The following is a 25,687-nucleotide window of genomic DNA, read 5'->3' on the forward strand; positions in this document are numbered from 1 at the left end:
CCAAAGATGGATGGAAAAATGGATGGGTAAGAAGTGAAAACAGCTAAGGAATCAACATGGGAGACCGCTGTACCATCCCCAATGTGTGGCCATCCCTGGTGAGATCTGACCACAAGTCAGTCTCGCTAGAAGTAACTATAACACAAGACCCCGCTTAGCAACAGCTTAAAACTTTTCCAAGGTCAATTACAACCTCTTACGTGATGGCATAAATAGCTTCATAACCCCCCCCCCACCACTGATGGAATAGACACCTATGCTGAGTTATATACCAATGCTTTATACAAGCAGCTGTACAATTGTACTGACTCTGCCATACCTGATAGAACCAAAGCAAGATCTTCAAGGAAAAACAAACCTGTCTGGTGGACAACTGACATTAATAGGCTATATAATAGGAGAAAGAAATTGCTGTCTAAGAGCAGGAAGGAATGGTCTCAAAACTGGAAGAACTCCCTCCTCAACTTAAACAAGCAAATAAGACTCTTAGTGAAGTCCTCCAAAGCTAACTACAAATCAAAATTAGCTTCCCTAACTAAGCCAACCACAAAGCGTTCTTTAGTTACATCTGTAAACTCAAAGGTAAGGCCTAGATTTGCGTTGAACTCATAGTTAATGGTACTACATATACAGAACCTGTGGATATAGCAATCCTGCTGGGTGACAGGTTCAGTGAAAACTTCACTCCCCTGTCCCTGCCACATATTTCCCAAAGCATCCCAAACACCTATTTCCCCCACCTAATATCTCCAAGGACCAGGTCTTAAACGCCCTCTCCAAGGCCAAAAAACACATCCTCTATGGGACCAGACAACATCCCAGACTGTGTTCTACACGGGTTGAAACAGGAATTAGCATAACCATTGAGCACGCTTTTCAATCACAACCTAGTTACTGGTGTCATCCTAGTGGAATGGAAACGGCTACTGTCATCCCTTTACCCATGGACCCTGGGAACTACAGACCCATGCCATGCAACGAATCATCATGGACCTTATTAACAAAGATAAAGGAACTCTCCAAATGCTGTTTTAACTGCTTTTGTATAAATAAAACAAAGAAAAAAAGTTCTAAGCTTGTTTTCTGCCTTTCCTGTAACTAGTCTAGTCCAGATACAGATCTGCTGCATCCAGGACTGTTTTGTAAGTTTCGGAGCCCCCCAGACCTTTCTGTATAGGAGGGAAGCCTTCTAGCTTATTAGTGGGAGTAGTAAGTACTAGGTAGCTTATCTACCACATGAGGAGTGTTTTCTGGCCTAGAAATTGTAGTTTATTGGCAGTTTGGGCAGTTTTTCCATCCTTTTCAACTTTCTGGTTTAAAGGCCCGTGGTTTGCGCAGGTCCGCACTTGTTTAAGTTCTGTGGATCCAGTTCTGGTGTCCTGCAGGCTACAAGAGCAACAGGAAGGAGAAAGAGATACTCTAAGTGCCTTCCATTTTGATGTTTTTATAATTTATTGCTCTCTGCACTTGTTTTTTGTCATTTTTATCTGCATTTATTTATAAACTGTATTTGCCTTAATATTGCTACACACTCAAGTGTGCTAGCCTGTACTGCATTTAAAGTGTTTTTCTCCTGTTTTAACTGCTTTTCTGCAAAAACAAAAAGTTCTAAGCTTGTTTCCTGCTTTTCCTGTAACTAGTCTAGTCCAGATACAGATTTCCTGTATCCAGGATTGTTTTGAAAGTTTCTGAGCCCCCCAAACCTTTCTGTGTTTGAGGGAAGCCTTCTAGCTTATCAGTGGGAGTGGTAAGCACTAGGTAGCCTGTCTACCACAAGAGAAGTGGTTTCTGGTCTAGAAATTGTAGTTTATTGACTATTTAGGCAGTTTTTACATCCCTTTCAACTTTCTGGTTTAAAAGCTTGTGTTTGCGCACAGTGCAGTGGCACTCAGCTGAGGTAAACTATTACCAGTGTCAGAAATTCCGCTCTTCAATTTTACCCTTAAAACGTGCTTGTTCTTTCACTTCTTGCACTTCAATTCTTCAATTAGCTTAATCAGCTAGCACTTAAACAGGCTTTTGTAGCATTTACTGTAGCACACTTAGGTGCTATCAGCACTAGCTGTTCCTACACAGTAACAGCACCAGTACTTATTAGTTATGACCACCCCTCCTGTTATGATTGTAAGGAAATTTCCTGTGCTTTTTCCTGCTAACCTACTGCACTTGGGCATTCTGAGATAGAGTGGCAACTGTCTAATGTACACAACCTCCCAACACTCATACATGTGAGACATGCACTTATATCACCAAACTGGAAGCAGTGCATGCTCCAACCAAGATCGGGCTAGCTGGTCAAGAGGAGAAGGTCAACACCTGCAACTCACTACACAGATTACACAGCCCAACCAAACACCAACCATCACAACCCACACATAGAAACACAAAGCATACACCCACATTCACGGAGGTTCTCAATAAAAATTTACCCAAACAACAGAGACCCCCAAGACAAAAATGCACTCAACCACCACAGCACAACACCAACCCCATGGCACATAGCTCACCACCACAGTGTGCCCCTCAACCTAAGCCCTTAAGGCAAAACACTTTGCCCAACTAATCATCGCAGACTCAATTGTGAGGCACACTAATGTCCCACTCACTAGGCTGAACAAGGAGAAGGTGACAGTTGTCTATCAAGTGCCAGAATCTGCCACATAACACATGCACTCAGGTCACTCCACAACAAGTACAAATATGACTCAGTCATTGTCCATGTGGGTGTGAATGACCTGAGATGTATCTCACTGGACTACATGAAATGAGATGTGATGGAACTCCCAGTTTATGTGGCCTAGGCAGGTATGACCCTAGCCCTGAGCAGTATTCTACCATCACCCAGAATGATACCACAGTACGAGCAGAAAATGATTTACTTTAACAATTGGCTAAGTTTCTCATGTCATTCTAAGGGGATCCAGTATCTGTCTGCCTGGGACGACATGATCGACAGACCTTGATGCTTTGCCAGAGACAGCCTGCAACTGTCACTCCTGGGATTCCGGGTACTGGCTAAAGCTCTTGCCACCCCTATAGTGCCTTTTTTAGGCAGTGTTCCAAAGACCAAACAAATGAAATCTGAGGGTCATGCTGCTCAATGCTAGAAGTCTAATCTCAAGATGTACTCACTCAAAGCTGTCCTCAAAATGGAGAATGTCGACATCTGTGCTGTAACGGAGACCATTTAAAGAGGCAGAAAGCACCCCTGCACTCCCAGGCTACAACTCATTCCATACCTCTCGGCCCCAGAATATGGCCGGAAGCTCCAAAGGCAGTGGTGTATTCATATTCTTAAAGGATACGCACACCTCTAGACTGGTACCACAGCATAATGCATCTGAGATACTTCAGGTACAACTAACACTGGGTAAGATGGCAATACAAGTCAAAGCCTGCTACAGAACCCCAAACATGTCCCTAGACTCTCAGTCCAAGTTCCTAAGCACCCTGGAATCTATCAAGGTCCAACCCAATACTTTTATACTGGGTGACTTCAACTACCCTTCCATCAACTGGGAAAACTATTCAAGTACCAATGTAGAGGCTCAACGCTTCTCTGGAATTTATCAAGTTCCAATCCCCTGGACCATCTCATTCTGACCCCCACGAGAGGAAGCAACATCCTCGACCTGGTTATCACCAACATGGGAGACCGTTGCTCCACACCTATAGTCAATTCCTCCCTGCTTAAATCCGACCACAAACTGATCACCATGGAATTCTCCATCTCACTACACCACCAGTTAAGGTGACCACCCTTAAAAACTTTTCTAAAGCCAACTTTGGGCTCCTAAAACAGAGATGGCTAACTTCTCTGCACCCATGCTAATGGAAAACAGCTGCATGACTGCTGAATCATACACCAATGCACTGTACGAGCATGTACACAAATACATGGACCTTGCCATATCAAAAAGAACTAAGACGCTCTCCTCCCAAAAAAAGGAAGACAATCTGGTGGTCCCCAGCTATCAATAAACTCTACAACAGAAGGAAGAAACAGTTGCAAAATAAAATGAAATCACAAGACTGAAAAACCTCCCTTATAAGTCTCAACAAAAAGTTGAGATCCCTTATTTAATCCTCTAAAGCCAGCTATGAGGGCAGAATTGTGGCTGACACCAAAAACAACCACAAAGCCTTCTATAGCTATATCAAAAACCTCCAAGGCAATACCCAGGTTTGCTCTGAGTTATTGCACAATGGCACCTCCTATACTGAGCCAACAGATATAGCCAACATACTGGCCGACAGATTCAGTGCCAACTTTACCCCTCTCCCCTCCCCCCAAAGGCCCTATCATAATACCAGAACAAACCTGGTTCCCACCATGTCTGCGGCACAGGTAAAAGCTGCATTGTCCAAAGCCAAGAATACAGTGTCCATGAGATGTGTTAATATCCCTGGCTGTGTCCTACATGAGCTACAAAATGAACTGGGACCACATCTGTGTGCCCTGTTCAATCACAGCCTTACCCTCAGGCTATGTCCCTAACAAATGGTGCACTACTATAGTCAATCCTGCTCCATAAAGGGGGAGCAAATACAGACCCCATTAGCCTGACGAGTCTGGTATGCAAAGCTATGTAGCGCATCATCATGGACCTACTCAACAAAGATACAGGCAATCTCCAAACTCTTGACCTCACATGGTTTGGCTTTGTCAAGGGGAGATCCAGCCTGCTGAACCTGGTTGACTTCTTTAAGGCAGTCACCAAGGTTGTGGACGAAGGTAAGGCAGTGCATACAGCCTACCTCGACCTGGCCAAGGCCTTTGATATCATTCCCCACTCAGGTAACATTGATAAACTCACCAAGCTGGGCATCAATCCTTAATCACTAGGTGGGTTGCAAAGTGGCTCATGGACAGGACCCCACAGAGTGAAAGTCATGGATTCCAAGTCAGAATGTCTATCAGTCATGAGTGGAGTTCCACAGGGCTCGGTCCAGGGCCCTCTCCTGTTTGGCATCTACGTCTCAGAAGTCCAGACCAACAAAGAAGGACTCTAGCTGACCAAGTTCACTGATGACTGCAAGCTAGGAGTTATTATCAACTCCCCAAGTGTTCCAGACATCCTACAAAAGGGCCTCTCTGAACCATGGCCTGCAGCTTAATGCCAAAAAATGCGTTATCATCCCCTTTGGAAAAAAAAACTCAGTTCCCATGAATTACCACACTGATGGTAGCCCACTGAACACTAAGAGATCTGGGCACCCAGGTTGACAGCCACCTCACCTTCGACCACCACAGTGTCACTGTGGTCAGAAAGTCCTTCTAAGTGGCACATCTTATAACCAAAGGTTTCACATCCAGGAAGAAAGAGGTCATCATCCCTCTCTACTCATCCCTCATTAGACAAATCAACTATAACACCCAAACTTGGTGGATTTCTTTGACACAGTCACTAAAGCCCTAGATAAGGGCAAATCTGTGCATACGGCCTACCTAGAATTAGCCAAGGCCTTCGACACAATCTCTCACCCAGGCATCATTGATAAACTCATTCAGCTGGATATCAACCCATATATTGTCAGGTAGGTTGCAAACTGTCTCTTTGATAGACCTCATAAAGTCAAAATAAGAGACTCCACCTTCTCCAGCACACCTGTAACCAGTGGTGTTCCACAGGGATTGGTTCTGGGACCCCTACTGTTCAGAATTTATTTCTTCGAAGTACAGGCTAAAACTAAAAGACAGTGGTTGACAAAGTTTGCTGATGACTGTAAACTGGCAGCGATCATTGAAACCCCCAGCGATGTGAACATCCTGCAAGAAGGTCTTAAGCAGACTAATAACTGGTGACAAAGTCAAGGTCTTAAAGCAAAAAAATGCATTATCATCCCTTTCAGCAAGGGTGATGTTCCTGCAAACTACTACATCAATAGCGATACACTAAGGACACAGTCAGTGGTGAGAGATCTGGGGGCACAGGTTCACAGCAACTTCAATTACCATGTCTCTACAGTGGTAAGAAGGGTATTTTAAATTTCTCATCTCATAATTTTATTTATTTATTTTATTTTAACATTATTTTACCACGATAAACCCAACTGGACACAAAGTGTCCGTTTTCAGTGGAGTTCTGGGAAGAAAAGCTCCAAGGAAATTAACAGAGTACATACATGGTTTAGATAACAATAAAAAAATGGTATACAAGATAAGAGAAACAAAGAAGTACAAGAACAATTTTGTAAAACAATAAGATACTCAAACAATAAGATACTCAGGAGTAGAACCCCTATTTGCAATAAGGGCATTGCCTCTAGAAAAAAAAAAGAGGTTATAATCCCCCTGTACTTTTCACTCATCAGGCAAATAACAGAGTACAGAGCTCCCTTTAATATGTTCCTTTCCAAACACCTGCAGCAAATGCAGAGACCGCACAGGTTCCTTACAAAGAAAATTCAGGGTCTTCAAAATCTGTCTTATGCAGACAAGACTAGAATCATTGTCACTTTACTCTGTGTCATAAAAGACTGCTCAGAGGTGACCTGTGTCCTGCATATAGAGCAATTTCTGACCCAGCTTTGATGGAAATGCTGCACATCTGCAAGTCAAATGGCACATGGGTCACTCACTCAAAGGACTTTAACCTGGTATGTGACATCAACAGAACTTGTGGACAGACAGATTTGTCTCACACAGGTTGTCCCACCTTCTGAACAAGGTTCCTATTCATGTTAAACAAAGCCCCTCGTTGACCCTATTTAAGCGCAATTTGGACGATTGGATGGGTAACTGGAAGTTCACCCCAGAGGTCCTACCTGTGTCCCTCATGGACAGGGGCAATAGGTGCTGATTTTAGTGTCTGCTTGAACCATACACCCTTTGGAACACAGGTTGAACTTGGCTAGGCTTGCAAGGGCCCTGAGGCCATTAGCCTAGTAAACGCCTATGATTTTATGCAGTACTAAAGAGGAATTTTGAGATCTCTTGACTCTTATAGGTATGTATGCATGCTCACTCTCAATATCAGGTAAACACCTATGATTTGTGGTAGAGCTGTTGTACCCTTTAAAACTCCCATTCATATTCACCTTTCAAAACTCAGTGGGGGTACTACAGATCATATAATTATAAAATATTTGCAACTTGTAAAAGTTAAATGCAAAATGAAACATAGTGCTTACAGAAAAGGCGCAGACTGTGGCAGGGATGCTAGTTTCACAAAAAGTCTTCATTCCAAAGAGAATTCTTCCATCTGAGTATCCAACGGCAAAAGGCTTGTCCTCACTATGCCAAGCAATGCACTGAACAGCAACTATAAGTAAAATGGGAAAAAGAGATACAGAACATTACATGCCAGTAAAACAGACACTACTGCTCCAGCTAAGTAAATATTCTCTCTGAAAAGCTTGCTAGAGGTGATTAGCATCCACATTGTGCTTATTTGCTTTGCTACTACATAATTAAGTCCTAAGCAAAGTTGTGAATAATCATTAGAATCCATAAAGATACACAATGCACCAAGTACTAAATAGGAAGTAATGTTAAATTATATCTATAGTCACTACACTATGATTCTCATGCCTTCGAAGACTATGTGAACAGAGCATATAATAATGTCACTGTCTTAGCCTACTAAAAGATAACAATTGAACAGATTTATATCACTTCTCAAAATGATTGATTTCAAATGAAGTTAAGAGTGTATTTCAATATTAATCTTGCTTCAGATGTTAAAAAAAATCAAATCTGTTTTCTCTTAATCCCTTTTACCCACAATCATTCCTTTCCTGTGTGCTTATAACCAATACCACTATTCTAGATGTTGTTCTTTGTCTTTCGGCTTTTCCCAGTTAGGGGACGCCACAGCGGAACTCCGGTCCGCTAATGATTGGCAGTAGATTTTTAAGGTGCCGAGTTGCCAGCTCGATGCCCAACCTTCAATGAAGGCATGCCCATTCACGCATGCCTTTCGGAATAACACTCGACCGCGGGGAGGACACGCAGACTCCACACAGAAGGCACTCCCTGCACGCCAGCCGAGAATCAAATGGGAGAACCTCTTGCTGTGAGGCAACAACGCTACCGCTGCACCACCGCGGATACCACTATTCTAGATAAAGAACAAAAATGAAGACAGTTCAGTTTATTACATCCAGAGTTAGTGCTTTTATCTTTTTTTCTAAGTTAAGATAATTAAATTTTATTAGCAATGTTCATTCAGTCATAATTATACATATGAACATTACAAGATCTGTAGAAAATGAACATTACGTGCAGTAAAAGGAACAAGTTCCAAAGAGCACTATAAAATTAAACAATACAGCCTTCAGGGTTAACAGTAGTTTCAATCTGATTGCGAATTCTGCTCTAGTGTGATACTTGAAAAATAGAAATTATGTACTTACCATAACTTTCCATGTGAGTTGTTTATCTCGCCTTTATTCTCACTGATGGGTTGGAGCCAATCCTCGGCTCCGACATGGCCGATAGCAAGCTCAAGGTTTGCCAGTAGCTCGAGACCAGCCCCTTATCCCACCATACACTGCTAGAATTACCTCAGATCTTGTTTGCTGCGAATAATAGTCTATACATATATATACATATATACAACCTATACATACTCTCTTATATATATCTACAAAGAAGAGTACCCAAAGGGAAAGAGAAATATTGAATAACCAGGATGGCACTAGCCTCTAAGTCAACAGTCAGCCAGGAGGGGGAAGCAGGGAGGGATGTGAGAATAAAGGCGAGATAAACAACTCACATGGAACGTTATGGTAAGTACATAACTTCTATATGTGAATTTGTTAATCTCGCTGATTATTCTCACTGATGGGTAGCGTCCTAGCACCCTCAACCCTGGGTGGCTCATGGCAGTATGTTCTTCAGTACTGTAGAACCAAAGGAAGACCTATCCCTAGAAGCCTTATCTATTTTGTAATGTGAGATAAAGGTATGAAGGTTAGACCAAGTGCCTGCAGTGCAAATATCGTCAAGGGGCAATTTAGCTTGAAAAGCAGAAGAGGTAGACACAGCTCTGGTAGAATGAGCTTTTGGTTTGTGCGTTAAAGGCATGTTCACATTTTCATAAACAAAGGATAAACAATCGGATAACCATTTAGATAAGGTTGTTTTAGCCACTGGATTGCCTTTTCTTGCTACAAAAAGTTGATCTGATTTCCAAATATCCTTAGTTCTGTCAAGATAAAATCTGAGCTGTCTGTGAACATCAAGTTTGTGCAGCATATATTCTAAGTTGTTGGGAAGAACACTGGTAGTTCAATGACCTGATTGATGTTTGACTCAGAACAGACTTTAGGTAAAAAAGAGGGGTTCATTCTGAGAGATACTCTATCAGCGTGGAAGATCGTGTAGGGTGGTCTGATGGATAATGCTTGAAATTCTGACACACTGCGGGCAGACGTAATGGCCACAAGAAAAAATTGTCTTCCACGATAAGAATTTTAAATCACAAGAAAAAGCTGGTTCAAAGGGAGGAAGAATAAGTTGAGACAGCACAAGGTTTAAATTCCAGGGAGAAAAGGGAATTTTGATCGGAGGTCTCATATGAAGAACACCTTTAAGGAAGGATTTGGATAATTTATGGCTCATAATATTTGAGCCATCAAGACCAAGATGAAAATTTGAGATAGCAGCTAACTGAACTTGAACTGTAGCAGCTGCTGCCCCTTCCTTAAAAATTTTTGTCAAAAATTCCAAGATCGAAGATAGCGGAGCTCGAAAAGGGTCAATGTTCTGCACGTTGGCCCAAATTGAGAACCTTTTCCATTTGCTGCCATATAATTTCCTGGTAGATGGCTTGTGAGAGGACAAGAGCATCTGTCTTGTATCTTCTGAAATTGAATGAAGCCTGGCAATTAGGGGAAGTGGATTAGCCAAGCAGTCAGTTTCAGGGACTGTAGAGAAGGATGATGGTTCCCTGACGGGTGCGTCAGAAGGTCCGGAACTGGGTCCAGGATCCATGGATCCTCCAACAGATGATGGTGAAGAAACGGAAACCAAATCTGTCGAGGCCAGTAGGGGGCTATGAGTATAACCTTCCTTCCCAGCAATTTTGCTTTCTGTAGAAATCTGGGTATTAATGGGAAGGGTGTAAATGCATAAAGGAGACCTGGGGGCCAATCGTGTAAAAGTGCATCTCTCAGGGGATGACCGGGAGGTGGTATCAGGGCAAAGTAGCTTCTGCATTTTGAATTGATGTGGCTGGCAAAAAGGTCGCAGCAAGACTGGCCGCATTTGCGGAAAATCAACTCCGCAACCTGTTGATTGAGAGACCACTCGTGAGGGAGTAATATTGCCCTGCTTAGCTTGTCCGCTATGACGTTTGATTTCCCCGGGATGTGAGTTGCTAACAGGAAATGCTGGGATGACACAGCCCATTGCCAAACCCTGAGGGCTTCTCGACAAAGGGGGTAAGACTTGGTTCTGCCCTGCTTGTTCAAGTACCAGACCACTGACATGTTGTCGGTCTGAATTGCAGTAGTCCCTAGAGGGAGAGAGTCCTGAAAGTACTGCAATGCTAGAAGTACCGCTCACAGCTCTAGAACACTGATGTGCAGATGTGATTCTTGATCTGTCCATGTGTCTTGGGCAGTCTTTCCCTGAAAATGCCCCCCCCCCCACCCTATCAGGGAAGCGTAAGTGGTCACAGTGGCTACTGGGGGGACAAAGGGTCTCCCTACTCTAACATGAAGAGACATCAACCACCACCGAAGGTCTCTCCTGCAAGAATCTGTGATAAGAATCATGTGGTGCATTGGTAGTTTCTGGTAAGACCACTGAGTGAAAAGAAGCCATTGAAGGATTCGCATATGCATCCTTGCGAGTGGTACAGCCAGGATTGCTGCCACCATCAAACCTAGTACTTTCAATACCTCCGCTGCTGTAGCTTTGTTTTCTGACACCAGTGAGCTGACGTTTTGGCAAATAAGGGGGACTCTTTCAATAGGGAGACGTAGAGTGGTGGTTGAGGTATCTAACTCTGCTCCTATAAAAACGGTATGCTGAGATGACGATAAGGCAGACTTTTCGAAGTTGATCGTAATACCTAATTGATGGCAGAGTGTCAGAGTGCATTGTGTTGCCTGAGCCAATTGATGCCTGGTGGTAGTGGTGAGGAGCCAATCGTCTATGTATGGAAACACCTGGAATCCTAGACGCCTCAGGTGAGCCGTGACCACTGCCATGCATTTGGTGAGCACTCTGGGGGCTTAAGTGAGACCAAAGGGCAGGGCTCGAAACTGGTAATGATTGGCTCCCAGCTGGAAGTGCAGATGATCTCTGGAGCATCTGTCCATCCTTATGTGATAGTACGCGTCCTTGAGATCTATGGAGCACATCCAATCGCCTTTCCCTAAAAAGGGAAAATGGACTGAAGCATGACCATTCGGAACTTCTCTTTCTTTACAAACTTGTTGAGGCTGTTGAGGTCCAAGATAGGTCTCCAGTCCCCTGTTTTCTTTGGTACCAAAAAGAATCTTGAGTAAGTTCTGAATCTGACTTGGTCTGCTGGGACTGGTTGGATGACTCTTTTTTTCTAACAATCTGTGGACCTCTACGATTGCTTGTTCCCTGAGATTGGGTAGAACATCTGGTATTTTTTTGATAGGAATGGGAGGGGTAAAGAACGGTATGAAATATCCTCTGGAAATTATGCTTTTTACCCAAGTATCCAATTTATGTTTATCCAGGCTTCTGGATACAAAGAAAAGCGACCCCCGACTGCCTCCAGAGCCGAACAGTCGGGCCCCCTTTCAGGAGCCCTGGTAAGACTGACTGGAGAACTGACTCCTGTCACCCTGTTGCTGCAGACCCCCTCTGCCATGGGGGTGGCGTCTTCCGTTATAACCCCCTCCTCTGCCTTTAGAGGGGGTTTCACCACGTGTGTCCTGAAAGGCTGCTTGAGTTTTTCGGCACCACATCCCCCCCCAGGGCCCTTGGAGTAGGGCCGAGTAGGAGTGGAAAAGCGGACCCCAACGGCAGATAAAGTCTTGCCTTCCTGTTCACACCTGGTTAAAGTTTCCTTTACTTTGGGCCCAAACAGTAATGAGCCATTAACTGGGGTATTAATAAAAGAAGACTTGAAGGGTTCCGCAAAGGAACAGAGACGTATGCAGGCTTGTCTGCGAAGAGCAATGCCCGAACTAGTGCATGGACGAGTTCACTACTGAGTTAAGGGTAGCGAGCTGGGCTTTGACTTTGGCAGCCACTCCTGCAGCTACTGTACCCTGGAGAGTATCTCCTAGCTCTTTCAGGAGATCTCTCTGTGGTCTTGTAAAATGGGTCAAGTAGTTCAGTGATCGCAGAGAAAAAGTCGTTGAACTAAACATGCGCTTCCCATATCTATCCATAACCCTAGAATCTCTGTTAGGGGGATGGATAGAAAAGGATGTCTCAGATACTTCCGTTTTGGTGGCTGCAGCCACCACCATGGCATCCACAGGCACTCCTTTTGTCAAAAAATGTATCGACTGGGGCAGATATGAATTTATTGGGTCTACAAGGGACAGGTTCCATGGCCTCTGGTGACTCCCACGCCTTATGAGAGATCAGATTCATGAGCTTGTCATAAGGCGGAGACACCCAAGAAGTGGAAGGTTGAGACCCAAAGGTCTTCAAGACCACAGACTCATCCTCAGTAGGGGTCTTGGACTGCCAGTCGCCCCTCTGACTAAGGATCTCTAGTATCTCTGCAAAAGAGATATCCTCAGAGAGGGACTGAGGGGACCCTTCTGACTCATCTAAGTCCGTGTCAGATGTCAAAGACTCCTGTGGGGAGTCTAAGTGCCTCCTATTGCACAGTCTCTTTCTGGGCACCTCCTCAGTGGGAGGGTCTGGGGAGGTCTCAGAAGAGCAGGGGACACCTTGTGAGGGTACTTGAGGCTTAGGGTCTCTACGCTTAGAGGGGTCGGTAGATGCAGAAGTAGACACAGGAGCTTGAGGGGAGAGGGAAAGCTGAACCGATGCTGATGTTGTCTTTGGAGACAAAACTCTCCTCATAGCATCAAAGGAACCATGGCTGTGATGAGGAGGAGTGGATGGACCAGAGAGTACCGTCCGATCCTCCCGCACCAAAACCCTGGGCTCCGAACCTGAGGTAGGAGCCAAGCTCATCCGAGCCAAAGCCCTGAGAGGGAGAGTCGGCACTGACAAGTCGGTGTGACTATCCTCCCCGGACCCGACTGGAGAGTGTCGGCTCCTAGAGCCCTCGGTCGGTGCCGAGGACATCCGAGTAGATGGAGCCGATAACCCCGGAGCGGATATCGGCTCCAAGGGTCCAACCAGCATCGGTTCGACTTCCCTCAGCTCCGAGAGTCCAGTACGGCCCAGAGGAGAAGTAGACAAGTTCGGTTCCATGGCCTATGGCACCAACAAGCTGGTCTGGGCCGACAACAATTTGGCAAGTCCTGGTGCCTGTAAAAGCTTCTGCACTAGCCGATCCATGTCCAAATTCAAAAGGCTGACTGAAGACTTAGCTGAATGCACTAAAGGTGCTGACTGGAGCAGAGGTGAAGAAGGAACTTCGGAGACCGGTTCCAATACTGAAAGCTGGCTCTGAATCAAAGGTACACTCGGCTCCGATGACTGTGGAACCGATGATCCTCCTCCTGAAATTTTAGCCTTTTTGGATACCTTATCTGAAGACTTGGATTTTGAAGATTTGGAAGACGTACTAGCACCTTCATGGCTATTCAAAATCTCTGAAAAAGATTGCTGTAGCAATCCTCTGTCTATAAGTTTCCTCCTTCTCTCCAAGAGTACTCTTGAAGAGAAGGAGTGACAAATGCTACAGGTGTCTTGGAGGTGCTTGGCCCCCAAGCAGTAGACACATTGAATATGTCCGTCAGTGATGGACATTTTCTGCCCACAATCTGGGCATTTTTTAAAACCCGATTTGGGATGGGATTTCTCCCTATCCTCTGACATACTGAGAAAAAAACAGTAAATAGATTCACAAACAACTAAGCCCAACCCGGGCACTATCTACAACAGTAATATATATATATATATATATATATATATATATATATATATATATATAAATAAATACAAATATCTAAATAAAAATATAATACAAATATGGGACTAAGAGTCCCACAGAAAAAAACCTAACTGCTAAAGGGATTAATAGTAGGAAAAAGGGCTAAAGGCCCACACAAACTAAAAAGCCAACAAGTCCCTAATTTAAAACAATTTAAACTATCTAAACTGTCTAAACTATTTAAAAATAATAGAACTAACACACACTACATAAATATATCAAAAAGGAAACTTTTTAAAAACTTGCTGTTTCTAAAATGGTCCGAGCTATCTGGATAACCGAGATCTCTCTTGCCGCAGCAAACTAGATCTGAGGTAATTCTAGCAGTGCATGGTGGGATAAGGGGCTGGTCTCGAGCTACTGGCTAACCTTGAGCTTGCTATCGGCCATGTCAGAGCCACAGATCGGCTCCAACCCATCAGTGAGAATAATTGGCGAGATTAACAACTTCACATTTATTATTCTTTAGGTGCCTAACATATAATGAGTTACCATGCCTTTATTCCACAACTGATACTAGGTATATACAACTGCTCAAGAATTACATTAATAACTTCTTCTTCTTCTTCTTTCGGCTGCTCCCGTTAGGGGTCGCCACAGCAGATCAACTGTTTCCATTTCTTCCTGTCCTCTGCATCTTGCTCTGTCACACCAACCACCTGCATGTCCTCGCTCATAGAATCCATAAACCTTATCTTAGGTCTTCCTCTTTTCCTGTTACCTGGCAGCTTCATCCTTAGCATCTTTTTCCCAGTATACTCTGCATCCCTCCTCAGCATATGTCCAAACCAATGTAATCTTGCCTCTCTGGCTTTGTCTCCAAACCTTCCAACCTGAGCTGACCCTCTAATATACTTATTCCTAATCCTGTCCATCCTCATCACACCCAGTGCAAATCTTAACATCTTCAACTCTGCCACATCAAGCTGTGACTCCTGCCTTTTTTGTCAATGCCACTGTCTCCAACCCATATAACATAGCTGGTCTCACTACCCTCTTGTAGACCTTCCCTTTCACTCTTACTGGTACTCGTCTGTCACAAATCACTCCTGACACTCTTCTCCACCCACTCTATCCTGCGTGTACTCTCTTCTTCACCTCTCTTCTACACTCACCATTACTCTGAATTGTTGATCCCAAGTACTTAAACTCATTCACCTTCACCACCTCTACTCCCTGCATCTTCACCATTACATTAATAACTAATAAAATTAAAAAAGAGTCTCAGGGAGGACTGTTTAAATGAAGCAAGCATATCTCTCACCACTAACCAGGGAGACCAATTCGTGGATAGCTTTCTCCTTTGTCTTTAAAACTTCGCATTCAGTTCCTGATTTCAGTCCAATGCCTAGTAATACATTTTTATATACTAATGCTAATAAACCTATTAAGGCAATTTCCAAGTTTGTCCTGCCGAGTGAATAGGGACCTACTTTCAACAATGGATTAATGGGTGAGAGAGTTGGCCCCAGGAAGATTTTCTCAATTAGGCCCAGTACCTCAGCTAGAAGAAGGTTGAGCCTGGGACAATATAAGATGTGCTTCCAGGTATCCCTCTGTGTTTCTTCGCATCTCCAAGAGAAGGGAGTTGTGGATGCAGACATTTTAAATAACTACTCTGGAGTGTAGAATAACTTGTATGAGCATTGTCACCCAAAGAAATTAAATTTCCTGGAAATAGTAGAAAACCTGTAAAAATTACAAGTTATACAGTTACGATAACTTGACATCTGCACTGTCCATTTTCATTCTTCCTTATGAATGGGTCTAGGACCCCACCCTCAGATCCAACTTGGCTGCTTACACAAGACTTTGGATCCAATTATCGAGCTCCTCCCTCTATCCATAATGCTCTACTCTGTCTTTAACTCCTCAGATTGAGTTTGCTGTGTAATTGCTCACCTTGCTTCCTTCCCGACTGTAAGCATTCTTATACCATATTACTGCTCTTAGAAGACTTAGAGACTGCAATTTACAATTGCTTTTATAGAAGGGTAAGCGACTGCAGTTCATTTTGCTGTTAGTTCATACTGAATAACATAGCTATACAATTATTGTCTTAGAACACAAATACTTCCTTTGCATTGTGCAATATATCATGTGTGTATTCACTGCTGAATCGTACAGTTATCAGTAGACTTAGAGGCTATATGTTAATGCTGTTAGTCTGTGGTTTTACAGAGCTGTTTAACAATTTATGCAATATAACCAATTCTCCTCATTATCTGTATCCCTTGCATGCTCTTTTCAGTTTGCACGGGTTTCTTAATTACTTGACTGCCCCCTCCCACCTGGGATTAAACTGCAAAAAAAAAAAAAAAAACATAGTCTGTTTTGTCCACTGAAGCTGGCTATCTTTCAAATATCTGTAGTTATCTGAAGTATCTGTGTGGTCTGCATTGCTCTGAGTATCAATCATCTCTGCATTTAATTTTGATTTGAAGCTCTTTATTTAAGGCTTGATCACTTCTATGTTGTATCTTATTCTAGTATTACATTTGTTTTGTTTTAAGTTTTCTGTTCTGTTGGAGTTTTAAGAGTTCCCCACGCAGCCGCCCAGTCCTTGTGTTCTTAAATTTGGTGGCTTTTGAGTTGCCCACCCTTACTATAAATTTCATTTTGGACACTCCACCCCGTCCCATCTCATCAGCTTATTCTACTGAGTAGAGAAAGATCATTTGGGAAGGCCCACCCCCTTAGTTTAGCAAACTTAAATTATCGTGTTTCATCCCTTCCCACTTAAACAAAAAAAATTGCACTGTATTCATCTGCTTTTATGATATTTGTGTTTCTTCCTACTTTATTTTGCTTTTGCTGCCTGTTCTTAAAAGTAGTCAATTGCATTTATTCTGCTGCATTTATTACTGCTTGTTAACTGACTCATTAAATTGTAACTGTTATTCTAAGCCTTTTGGTTTAAACACTTGGGCTTCAGACCAGTTGTTTTACATTAAGAAGGTTTGTGGTCTGCATTCTTGTGACAGGACAGGTAACTTACATCCTTCTAAGTTGGGAGTTGCTGATTGAAAGCTTAGTATCTGTTATTCTAAAAGTGTATTAGTTCTGGTTTAAGCACTTGGGCTTCAGGCCAGTTATTTTACATTAAGAAGATTTGTAGTCTGCACTCTTGTGGGAGGACAGGGTAGATTCTGCCCTTCTGAGCTGGTAATTTCTGGTTAAAGGCTTATTGTGCCTGCTTATCTGAATTGTTTCTTTCTGAAATTGGTATGCCTTGTGTTCTGTAGCATAGATTAAACTCAGACCTGGTGAATCGAGCTTTGCTTGTAAACTTGAGCACTAATCCAGGCCATCTTTTTTGGAGAAGGTTCCCCTGCACCTTAGTGGCAGGAGTGGGCAGTTAGAACTTGTCTGACTGAAGACTGCTGGAACAGGGCTCAGTTTTCAGCTTTTTTATTAGTTAATCGGTTAATTTGTTTAAATCAGTTTTCTACTTTATATAATAAAAAACTGTACTTTATTCATCTACTTTTACTGTATTTGTGTTTCTTCCTACTTTATTCCTTTAGTTTGCTTTTACTGCCTATTCTTAAACGTACTCAATTGCATTTATTCTACTGCATTTATTACTGCTTGTTCGTAGCCTGATTAAATTGGTAACTGTTATTCTAAGCCTTTTGGTTTAAGCACTTGGGCTTCAGGACAGTTGTTTTACATTAAGAAGGTTTGTGGTCTGCACTCTTGTGGCAGGACAAATAGCCTGCATCCCTCAAGTTGGGAGTTGCTGATTGAAGGCTTAGTGTCTCTTATTCTAAAAGTGTCTTATTTCTGCTTTAAGCACTTGGGCTTTAGGCCGGTTATTTTACATTAAGAAGGCTTGTGGTCTGCACTCTTGTGGGAGTAGAGGGTAGATTCTGCCCTTCTGAGCTGGGAATTTCTGGTTAAAAACTTATTGTGCCTGCTTATTTGAACTGTTTCTTTCTGAAATTGGTGTGCCTTGTTTGCTGTTGCATAGACTTTATTCAGATCTGCTGAATCTAGCTTTGTTTGTATAACTTCAGCACTAATCTAGGTCATCCTTTTTTGGAGAAGGTTCCCTTGCACCCAAGTGCAGGAGTGTGTAGCTAGAACTTGTCTGATTGAAGACTGCTGGAACAGGGCTCGGTTTTGAGCTTTTTTATTAGTTAACTGGTTAATTTGTTTAAATCAGTTTGCTTGTTTGCTACTGTTATAGTTAAAAAAAAAGTTCTAGCTCGTTTTCCAGCCTTTCCTGTTACTAGAGTCGTCCAGACACAGATTTGCTGTATTCAGGACTGCACTGGAGTTTCTGAGTTCCCCAGACCTTTCAGTGTTAGAGGGAAGCTTTGCAGCTTATCAGTGGGAGTGGTAAGCACTAGGTAACCTATCTACCACAAGAGGAGTGGTTTCTAGTTCCCTTTCAACTTTCTGCTTTAAAAGCTCGTGTTTGTGCACTGTGCAGTGCCACTAAGCTAGGGTAACCTATTACTGGTGCCAGAAAGTCTGCTCTTCAATTTTTCCCTTAGATCTTGCTAGTTCTCTTCTATCTTGCATTTAACTAGCTTATTCGCCTAGCACTTTATCTGGTTTCTTGTAGCAATTATTGTAGCTCACAAGTGATAACAGCAGTAAACATCCTATAAGGAAATAGCTCCAGTACTTATTAATAATGACCATCCCTCCTGGCATGTCAGTTCCCTGTGCTTTCTCCTATTAACCTGGTGAACTTGGGCATTCTGAGGCAGTGTAGCAACTCCCTCATGTACACAGACAACCCTCTCCTCTTACCTCCCAACACTCAGACTTGTGACAGATGCACTTATATATCCAAACTGGAGGACATGCTCTCTCCAGCCAAGACCGGAATAGCTGGTCAAGAGGAGAAAGTCAACACCTGCACCACACCACATGGAACACATAGCCCTCCAGAGCACCCACCATGACAGCTCTCACATAAAAGCACAAACCACACACCCACCTTCGCAGAGGCTCTCAATAGAAATCCACCCAAACAGCAGAGACCTCCAAATCAGAAATGTACTTGACCACCACAACACAGCACAAATCACAAAATACATAGCTCATCTACACAGTGTGCCCCTCAACCTAAGTCCACTCACTAGGATGAATAAGGAGAAGGTAACAGTCAGCTGTCTATTAGGAGCCAGTATCAGACACACAACACCATGCACTCGGGTCATTTCACAAGTATAAGTATGACTCTGTCATTGTCCATGTGGGTGTGAATGACCTGTGACATACCTCCCTGGACTACATGAAAAGAGACATGGAGGAGCTGTCAGATTATGTGGCCCAGGCAGGTATGACCCTAGCCCTGAGCAGCATCCTACTGTTGTCCAGAATGATCTCGCAGTACAAGCAGAAAATGACTGACTTCAAGAATTGGCTAAGTTTCTGGTGTCATTCTAAGGGGATTCAGTTTCTGTCTTCTTGGGATGACATGATTGACAGACCTCAATGCTTTGCCAGAGATGGCCTGCATCTGTCACCCCTAGGTTTCCAGATACTGGCCAAGGCTCTTGCCACCCCTATAGTGCCTTTTTTAGGCAGTGTTCCAAAGACCAAATTACCACCATAACTGCTTTAAATAAATGCAATCTGAGGGTCATGCTGCTCAATGTTAGAAGTCTAAATTTCAAGATGCACTTGTTGGAAGCACTCCTCAAAATGCAGAACATTGACATTTGTGTTGTAACGGAGACCTGGTTTAAAGTAGCAGAAAGCACACCTGCTCTACCAGGCTATAACTCATTCCACAACTTTTGGCCCCAGAAAATGGACCGAAGCTCCAAAGGCGGTGGCGTCTCCATATTCATACAGGATATGCACACCTCCAGACAAGTAGCCCAGCATAAAGCATCGGAGATACTTCAGCTATTCAGCTGCAACTAACAGTGGATAAGATGGCGATTCAGGTTGTAGCCTGCTATAGGTCCCCAACCATGTCCCAAGACTCTCATTCCACATTCCTAAGCACCCTGGAAACTATTAGGGTCCAACTCAACATTCTCATACTGGGTGACTTCAACTACCTCTCTATCAACTGGGAAAACTACTCATGCACCAATACACTTGCCCAACGCTTCCTGGAACTCAGTAATTCCAATGAGCTGGACCAGCTCATTCTTACCCCAACTAGAGGAAGCAACATCCTTAATCTGGTTATTACTAACATGGGCAACCATTGCTCAACACCAGTAGTCAGTTCCTCACTGGTTAGATCTGACCACAAACTAATTACCATGGAAATTCATATCTCACCCACACCACTGGAACAGAATAGGTTCTGAGCCAATATTCAGCTCCGACTTGGCCGATACTAAAGCTGGAGAGCTTTTACTGGCTCAAGGCTAACCCCTTTCCCATGGTGCCTCACAGCAATTCCCCAGATCTTGTTTGCAAGAAAGCAATAAGTACTTAATAGTTATGAAACTATCAATAACTGTGTACATACAGACAAAACATTAAGTAACATTATCTGTGGCAGGTGGACAACAGCTACAACCAGGTCAGAATGCTTAGTCCACCAGATCCTCCAGGAACAGGAAGGGGAAGGGGGCAGGAGGGGGGGGGGACACAAGAATGCAGGCAAGATGGACTACAAACATGGAATGTTACAGTAACTACATAACTTCTTTATGTTCTGCAGTCCTATCTTGCCTTAATTCTTGCTGGATGGGACAGCGTCCCTAGAATCTTTATCCCAGGTGGATAAATCGAAGAGACTATTTGGCACAGTGGACCCAATGGATGACCTGTCCTGGGAGGCCAAATCCAATTTGTAATGAGTGATCTTGCCCAAGTAGCTGCTACACAGATAGTATCAATTGGGAGCCTAGATCTAAAGCCACATGAAGTTGATACTGCCCTTGTAGAATGGCCTTTCACCTTGTTGGGTAACTGTTTACCAGCAGTCTGATAAGCAAAGGAAATGCAATCTGTAAGCCATTTTGAAAAGACAACCTTAGAAACAGGCAAGCCTTTATTTTTGTCTGAAAAGGAAACAAATAATTGATCTGACTTTCTAAATTCTTTAGTCCTGTGTAGGTAAAACCTGAGAATTCTGTGGATGTCTAACTGGTGTAGCCTGTATTCAGATTTATTAGAATGATTTGGAAAAAACCACTGGTAGCTCAACAGTAGTGTTAAGATTATGTTCTGTGCATACTTTAGGAAGAAAGGAAGGGTTAGTCCTAAGTGAGACTCTGTCCTTGTGGAAAACAATGTAAGAGCTTGCAGTTCTGAGACTCTCCTAGCAGAGGTTATGGCTACTAAGAATAATGTTTTCCAGGATAATAATTTCAGATCCGATGAAGAAGATGGTTTAATGGGTGAAGAACTTACGAATGTCAGAACTAAATTTAGGTCCCAGGGTTCTAGTGGCTGTTTGGAGGCCTAAGAAGGATATCTCCCTTCAAGAAGGTTTTGCACAAGGAGTAAGACATGATGGGATTTCCCATGAATCAAAATGGTAATTAGAGATGGCCGCTAATTGAACTCTAACTGTAGCGGCTGCAGCCCGTTCATGAAAGATGGACGCAAGGAAGGACAAAATAGATTCTATAGCATCTGTATAGGGATCTAAGCATTGGTTTACAGCCCAAATGGAGAACCTTTTTCATTTACTGTTGGAAGGCTTGTGGGAAGAAATCAGAATGTGTTTGACAGAAGGTGAGAGGGAAACGCACCTGGCTATTTGTGGAACTGGAGTAGCCATGCTGTCAATTTTAGGGTGTGGATGGACAGGTGGAACTGTCCCGATTGATGAATCAGTAGATCTGGAGATGGTTCCAGAATCCATGGTTCCTCCAATAGGTAGGGCCACAGAAAGGGAAACCAGATTGGCGAGGCCAGTAAGGAGCAATGAGGATAAGGGTACTCCAACTCTTCTGCTTTCTGTATTACCTTTGGAACGAGAGGAAAAGGTGGGAAGGCATAAAGAAGTCCTGGGGGCCAATCATGGACTAGAGCATCCGTGGTTGACATCCCTGGATGGGGAATTAGAGCAAAGTAGTTGCTGCACTTGGTGTTCAGGTGTGTGGCGAATAGTTCGCAGCAAGGCTGGCCCCATCTGTGAAAGATCTCTTTCGCAACTTCTGCATTCAGGGACCATTCATAAGGCATCAGAATTGCTCAACTGAGTTTGTCTGCTATCACAATGGACTTCCCCCAGATGTGCATTGCTACCAAAAAGCACTGAGTTTCCATCATCCATTTCCAAACTCTTAAGGCCTCTCGGCAAAGTGGGTAAGATTTGGTTCCCCCTTGCTAGCTTATGTACCACACAAAAGACATGTTGTCTGACTGAATCGCAATTGTCCCAGTGGGAAGAGAGCTGTGAAGTGCTTGCAACACATACAGCACTGCTCTCATCTCCAGAACATTGATGTGCAAGTGGTTCTCGTGGTTCTGCCAAGTACCTTGGATCATCACTCCTAGATAATGCCCCCCCCCCAATCTGGGAGGCATCCATGGTCAAAACTGTCTTTTCTTGAGGAGGAATAAATGGATCACCTAAGATAAGTTGTTCTGTATGCAACCACCATGTCAGATCCTTCTTGCAGGTGTTTGTGATAAGAATCTGATGAGACAGGGGAAGATCCTGCATTGACCATTGGGCAAATAGTAGCCAGTGAAGTACCCTCATGTGTAGACAGCTAGAGGAACTAATAGAATGGAGGAAGCCATAGTCCCTAGGACTTGAAGACTACCCTGGCCTGAACTTTGTGACTCTTTAGCAAGGATCTGACTTGGTTGCGTAATGATTCTACTCTTTCTGGTGTTAGTCTTGCTGACATGGTGGTTGAGTCTATTTCTGAGCCTAAAAATACAATGTGCTGCGATGGAGATAAGGCTGATTATTTTTAGATTGACTGTGATGCCTAAACTGGTGCACAAGGACAGAGTCTCATCCCTGGTTCTGATCAGTTGATGCTTGGTGGTAGCAGTGAGGAGCCAGTTGTCTAGGTACGGAAACACCTGGAATCCTTGACGTCTCAGGAGAGCCGTTACCACTGCCATGCATTTGGTGAACACTCTGGGGGCTGTAGTGAGGCCAAAGGGCAGTGTTTGGAACTGAAAATGACTGGCTCCCAGCTGGAAGCGTAAGTGTCTTCTGGAGCGGCTGTCCATTTTGATGTGGTAGTACGCATCCTAAAGATCTATTGAGCACATCCAATTGTCTTTCTTGATAAAGGGAAATATCGACTGCAGAGTGATCATTCGGAACTTCGATTACTTTACGGACTTGTACAGTCTGCTGAGATCTAGAATTGCTCTCCAGTCCCGTCTTTTTTGGAACTAAAAAGAATCGAGAGTAAGTTCCGGATCCTATTTGCTCTGTGGGGACTTCTTGGATGACTCTTTTTTGCAGCAACGAGATGACCTCTGATGTCGCACAGTCTAGCTGAATGGATGGTACGCCTGGTAGAGGCCGGTTTACTGGGGGATCGGAAACAAAGGGGATCAGATAACCTCTGGATATTAATGGTCTGTACCCAATGATCTTGTGAAATGTTTAGCCAGGTGCTTGGGTGCAGCGATAGATGACTCCCGACTGCCTCCAGAGACGGACAGTCGGGCAACCCCTCAGGCACAATGGAAGGGACGATCAGAGAAGGCCTCTCTGTCTCCCTGGTGTTGTGGAACTCCTCTGCCGCGGGGATGGTGTCTTCCATTATATCCTCCCCCTCTGCCTCTAGGGGAGGGTTGACCTTGTGCCTGAGGGAAACCTTTTTGGGATTTAAGAAACCACATTTTCCCTCCTGTATTACCCTTGGGATAGGGTCTAGACAGATGGGAGAAACAGACTCCGACAGCAGATAAGGTTTTTCCCTTCCTGCTTGCACCTGGTCACAGTCTCTTTCACCTGAGGTCCAAAAAGAGATGAACCATCAAAGGGGACGTTGGTGAAGGAAGACTTAAAGGATTCTGTGAAGTTGCAAAGACACATCCAAGAATGTCTCCTGAGAGAGATCCCTGCCGCAGCTGCCCTACTCCCTCCATTCGCTGGTGGAGTTAGCTAGCCACATAAGGGTGGAGAGCTGCGCAGAAACCTTATCCATGGATCCCGGAGCTAATGAACCCTGATGGAGATCCCTCTGAAGTCGAGTGAAATAGATAACGTAATTCAGCAACCTTAGAGTAAATGCCACTGAAGAGAAGGTACGCTTCCCATACCTATCCATTGTCCTGGACTCCTTGTTAGGAGGATGGATGTTAGATGATGTTTTGGACAACTCCTTCTTGGTGGCTGCTGCTACCACCATAGCATCAATGGGAACTCCTTTGAAAAGAAAGGACATCTTCAGGTGCAGTCATGAATTTGTTTGACCTCCTCGGGACAGGCTCCACTGTGTCTGGGTAGGTCCAGGCTTTCCGCGATATGACCCCTAAGAGCTGGTCATAAGGAGGTGTCACCCAGGAGGTGGAAGGTCAGGAACCAAAGGCTTCAAAATACACTGATTCATCTTCAGTAGGGTTAGAGGTTTTCCAATCACCCCTCTGTCTAAGGATTTCTAGGATGTCAGAAAAGGAGACATCCTCAGTGGGGGATCTAGGAGACCCTTCTGATTCCTCCAAATCAGTGTCCGATGTGACAGACTCAGGTGAGTCAACATGCTTCCCCTTACAAAGACTCTTCCAAGGGAGCTCTCCAGTGGGAAAATCTGGGGAGGTCTCGGAAGAGGAGGCACCTCCAATGGGGGCTGCTTGAGTCTCTGGTTCCCTATGCTGTGGGGGTGGCAGGGGAGAAGAGGATGCTGCCTGCTGCTGGTGGGACATCGGTTCCAAAGGCAAGGCTTTTGCATAGGATAAAACCTTTTTTATTGCTTCGAAAGCCTTTCCTCCCCGCTCCGAAGAAGACCTCCGCTCCGAGGTAACAGATGGTCGGCTCCAAACAAGGGGGAATGGCTCCGAAGCAGATGTAGGAACTGAGCTGAGTTGAGCTGAAGCGCCGAGAGGGAGGGTCGGTTCTGAAGAAAACCCAGGAGGGTGACTATCCCCCTTGGAGTCGACTCGAGAGCGTCGGCTCCCAGATCCCTTGGCTCCTGACTGAGCCACTGAGGATACAGTTATCAGTTCCGAGGAAGCAGGCAGAATCCTTGGAACCGACGGATCCAACATAGAAGTACCTGAAGTGATTGGCTCCGAGAGCAAAGTGATCAGAGGAGGAGCAGTGGTTAACAAAGGGGTCGGCTCCGAATCCTTTTGGTCTTGAGGGGCCAATTTTCTTGCCAGAGCTGGGTCAGAAAGCAACCTCTTCACTACCTGCTCGATGTCCTCATCTGAGAGTGTCCTGGAGGAATGGGTGGAGACAGAAGGAGATCTCCTCCTCTCCAAAATAGGAGATCTCAATGTAGGTGAGAAAGGGTCAATGTCAGGTAATTGTCTCAGTACTGAAGGTTGCCTCGGCACCAAAGAGAAGTAGTAGAATCGAAGCCAGAACTCCTTGGCTCCGACACTTTGGACTTTTTTGACTATTCCGAACCTGGTGCCAAAGATTTTCATTTAGAAGTCTTAGGAGATGTCTGACCAAGTTCTAGCTGTTCCTGGAAGGAACTGGTCATAAGACCCCTATCAATCAATTTTTGTTTCCTCTCATTCAAAACCCTGGTACTGAAGGCATGGCAAAAGGTACAGGGCTTTTGCAAATGTGCTTCGCCTAAGCAGTA

The 25,687-nt window shown here is 44.1% G+C and overlaps 1 protein-coding gene across 1 annotated transcript in view; it reads right to left on the minus strand.

Moving 5' to 3' along the window:
- The window catches only part of LOC122815150 (probable E3 ubiquitin-protein ligase HERC1), a 5,886,073-nt gene that overhangs the window by 1,647,698 nt on the left and 4,212,688 nt on the right, over positions 1 to 25,687 (minus strand). Inside the window, exon 55 of the mRNA XM_044087407.1 lies at positions 7,135 to 7,265. Coding sequence (XP_043943342.1) covers positions 7,135 to 7,265 — 131 coding nt within the window. The remainder of the gene's footprint in view (positions 1 to 7,134; positions 7,266 to 25,687) is intronic.

Source organism: Protopterus annectens, chromosome 1.part1 (genome assembly GCF_019279795.1).
Source record: "Protopterus annectens isolate FY-2018-M chromosome 1.part1, PAN1.0, whole genome shotgun sequence".
NCBI classification, from domain to species: domain Eukaryota; kingdom Metazoa; phylum Chordata; order Ceratodontiformes; family Protopteridae; genus Protopterus; species Protopterus annectens.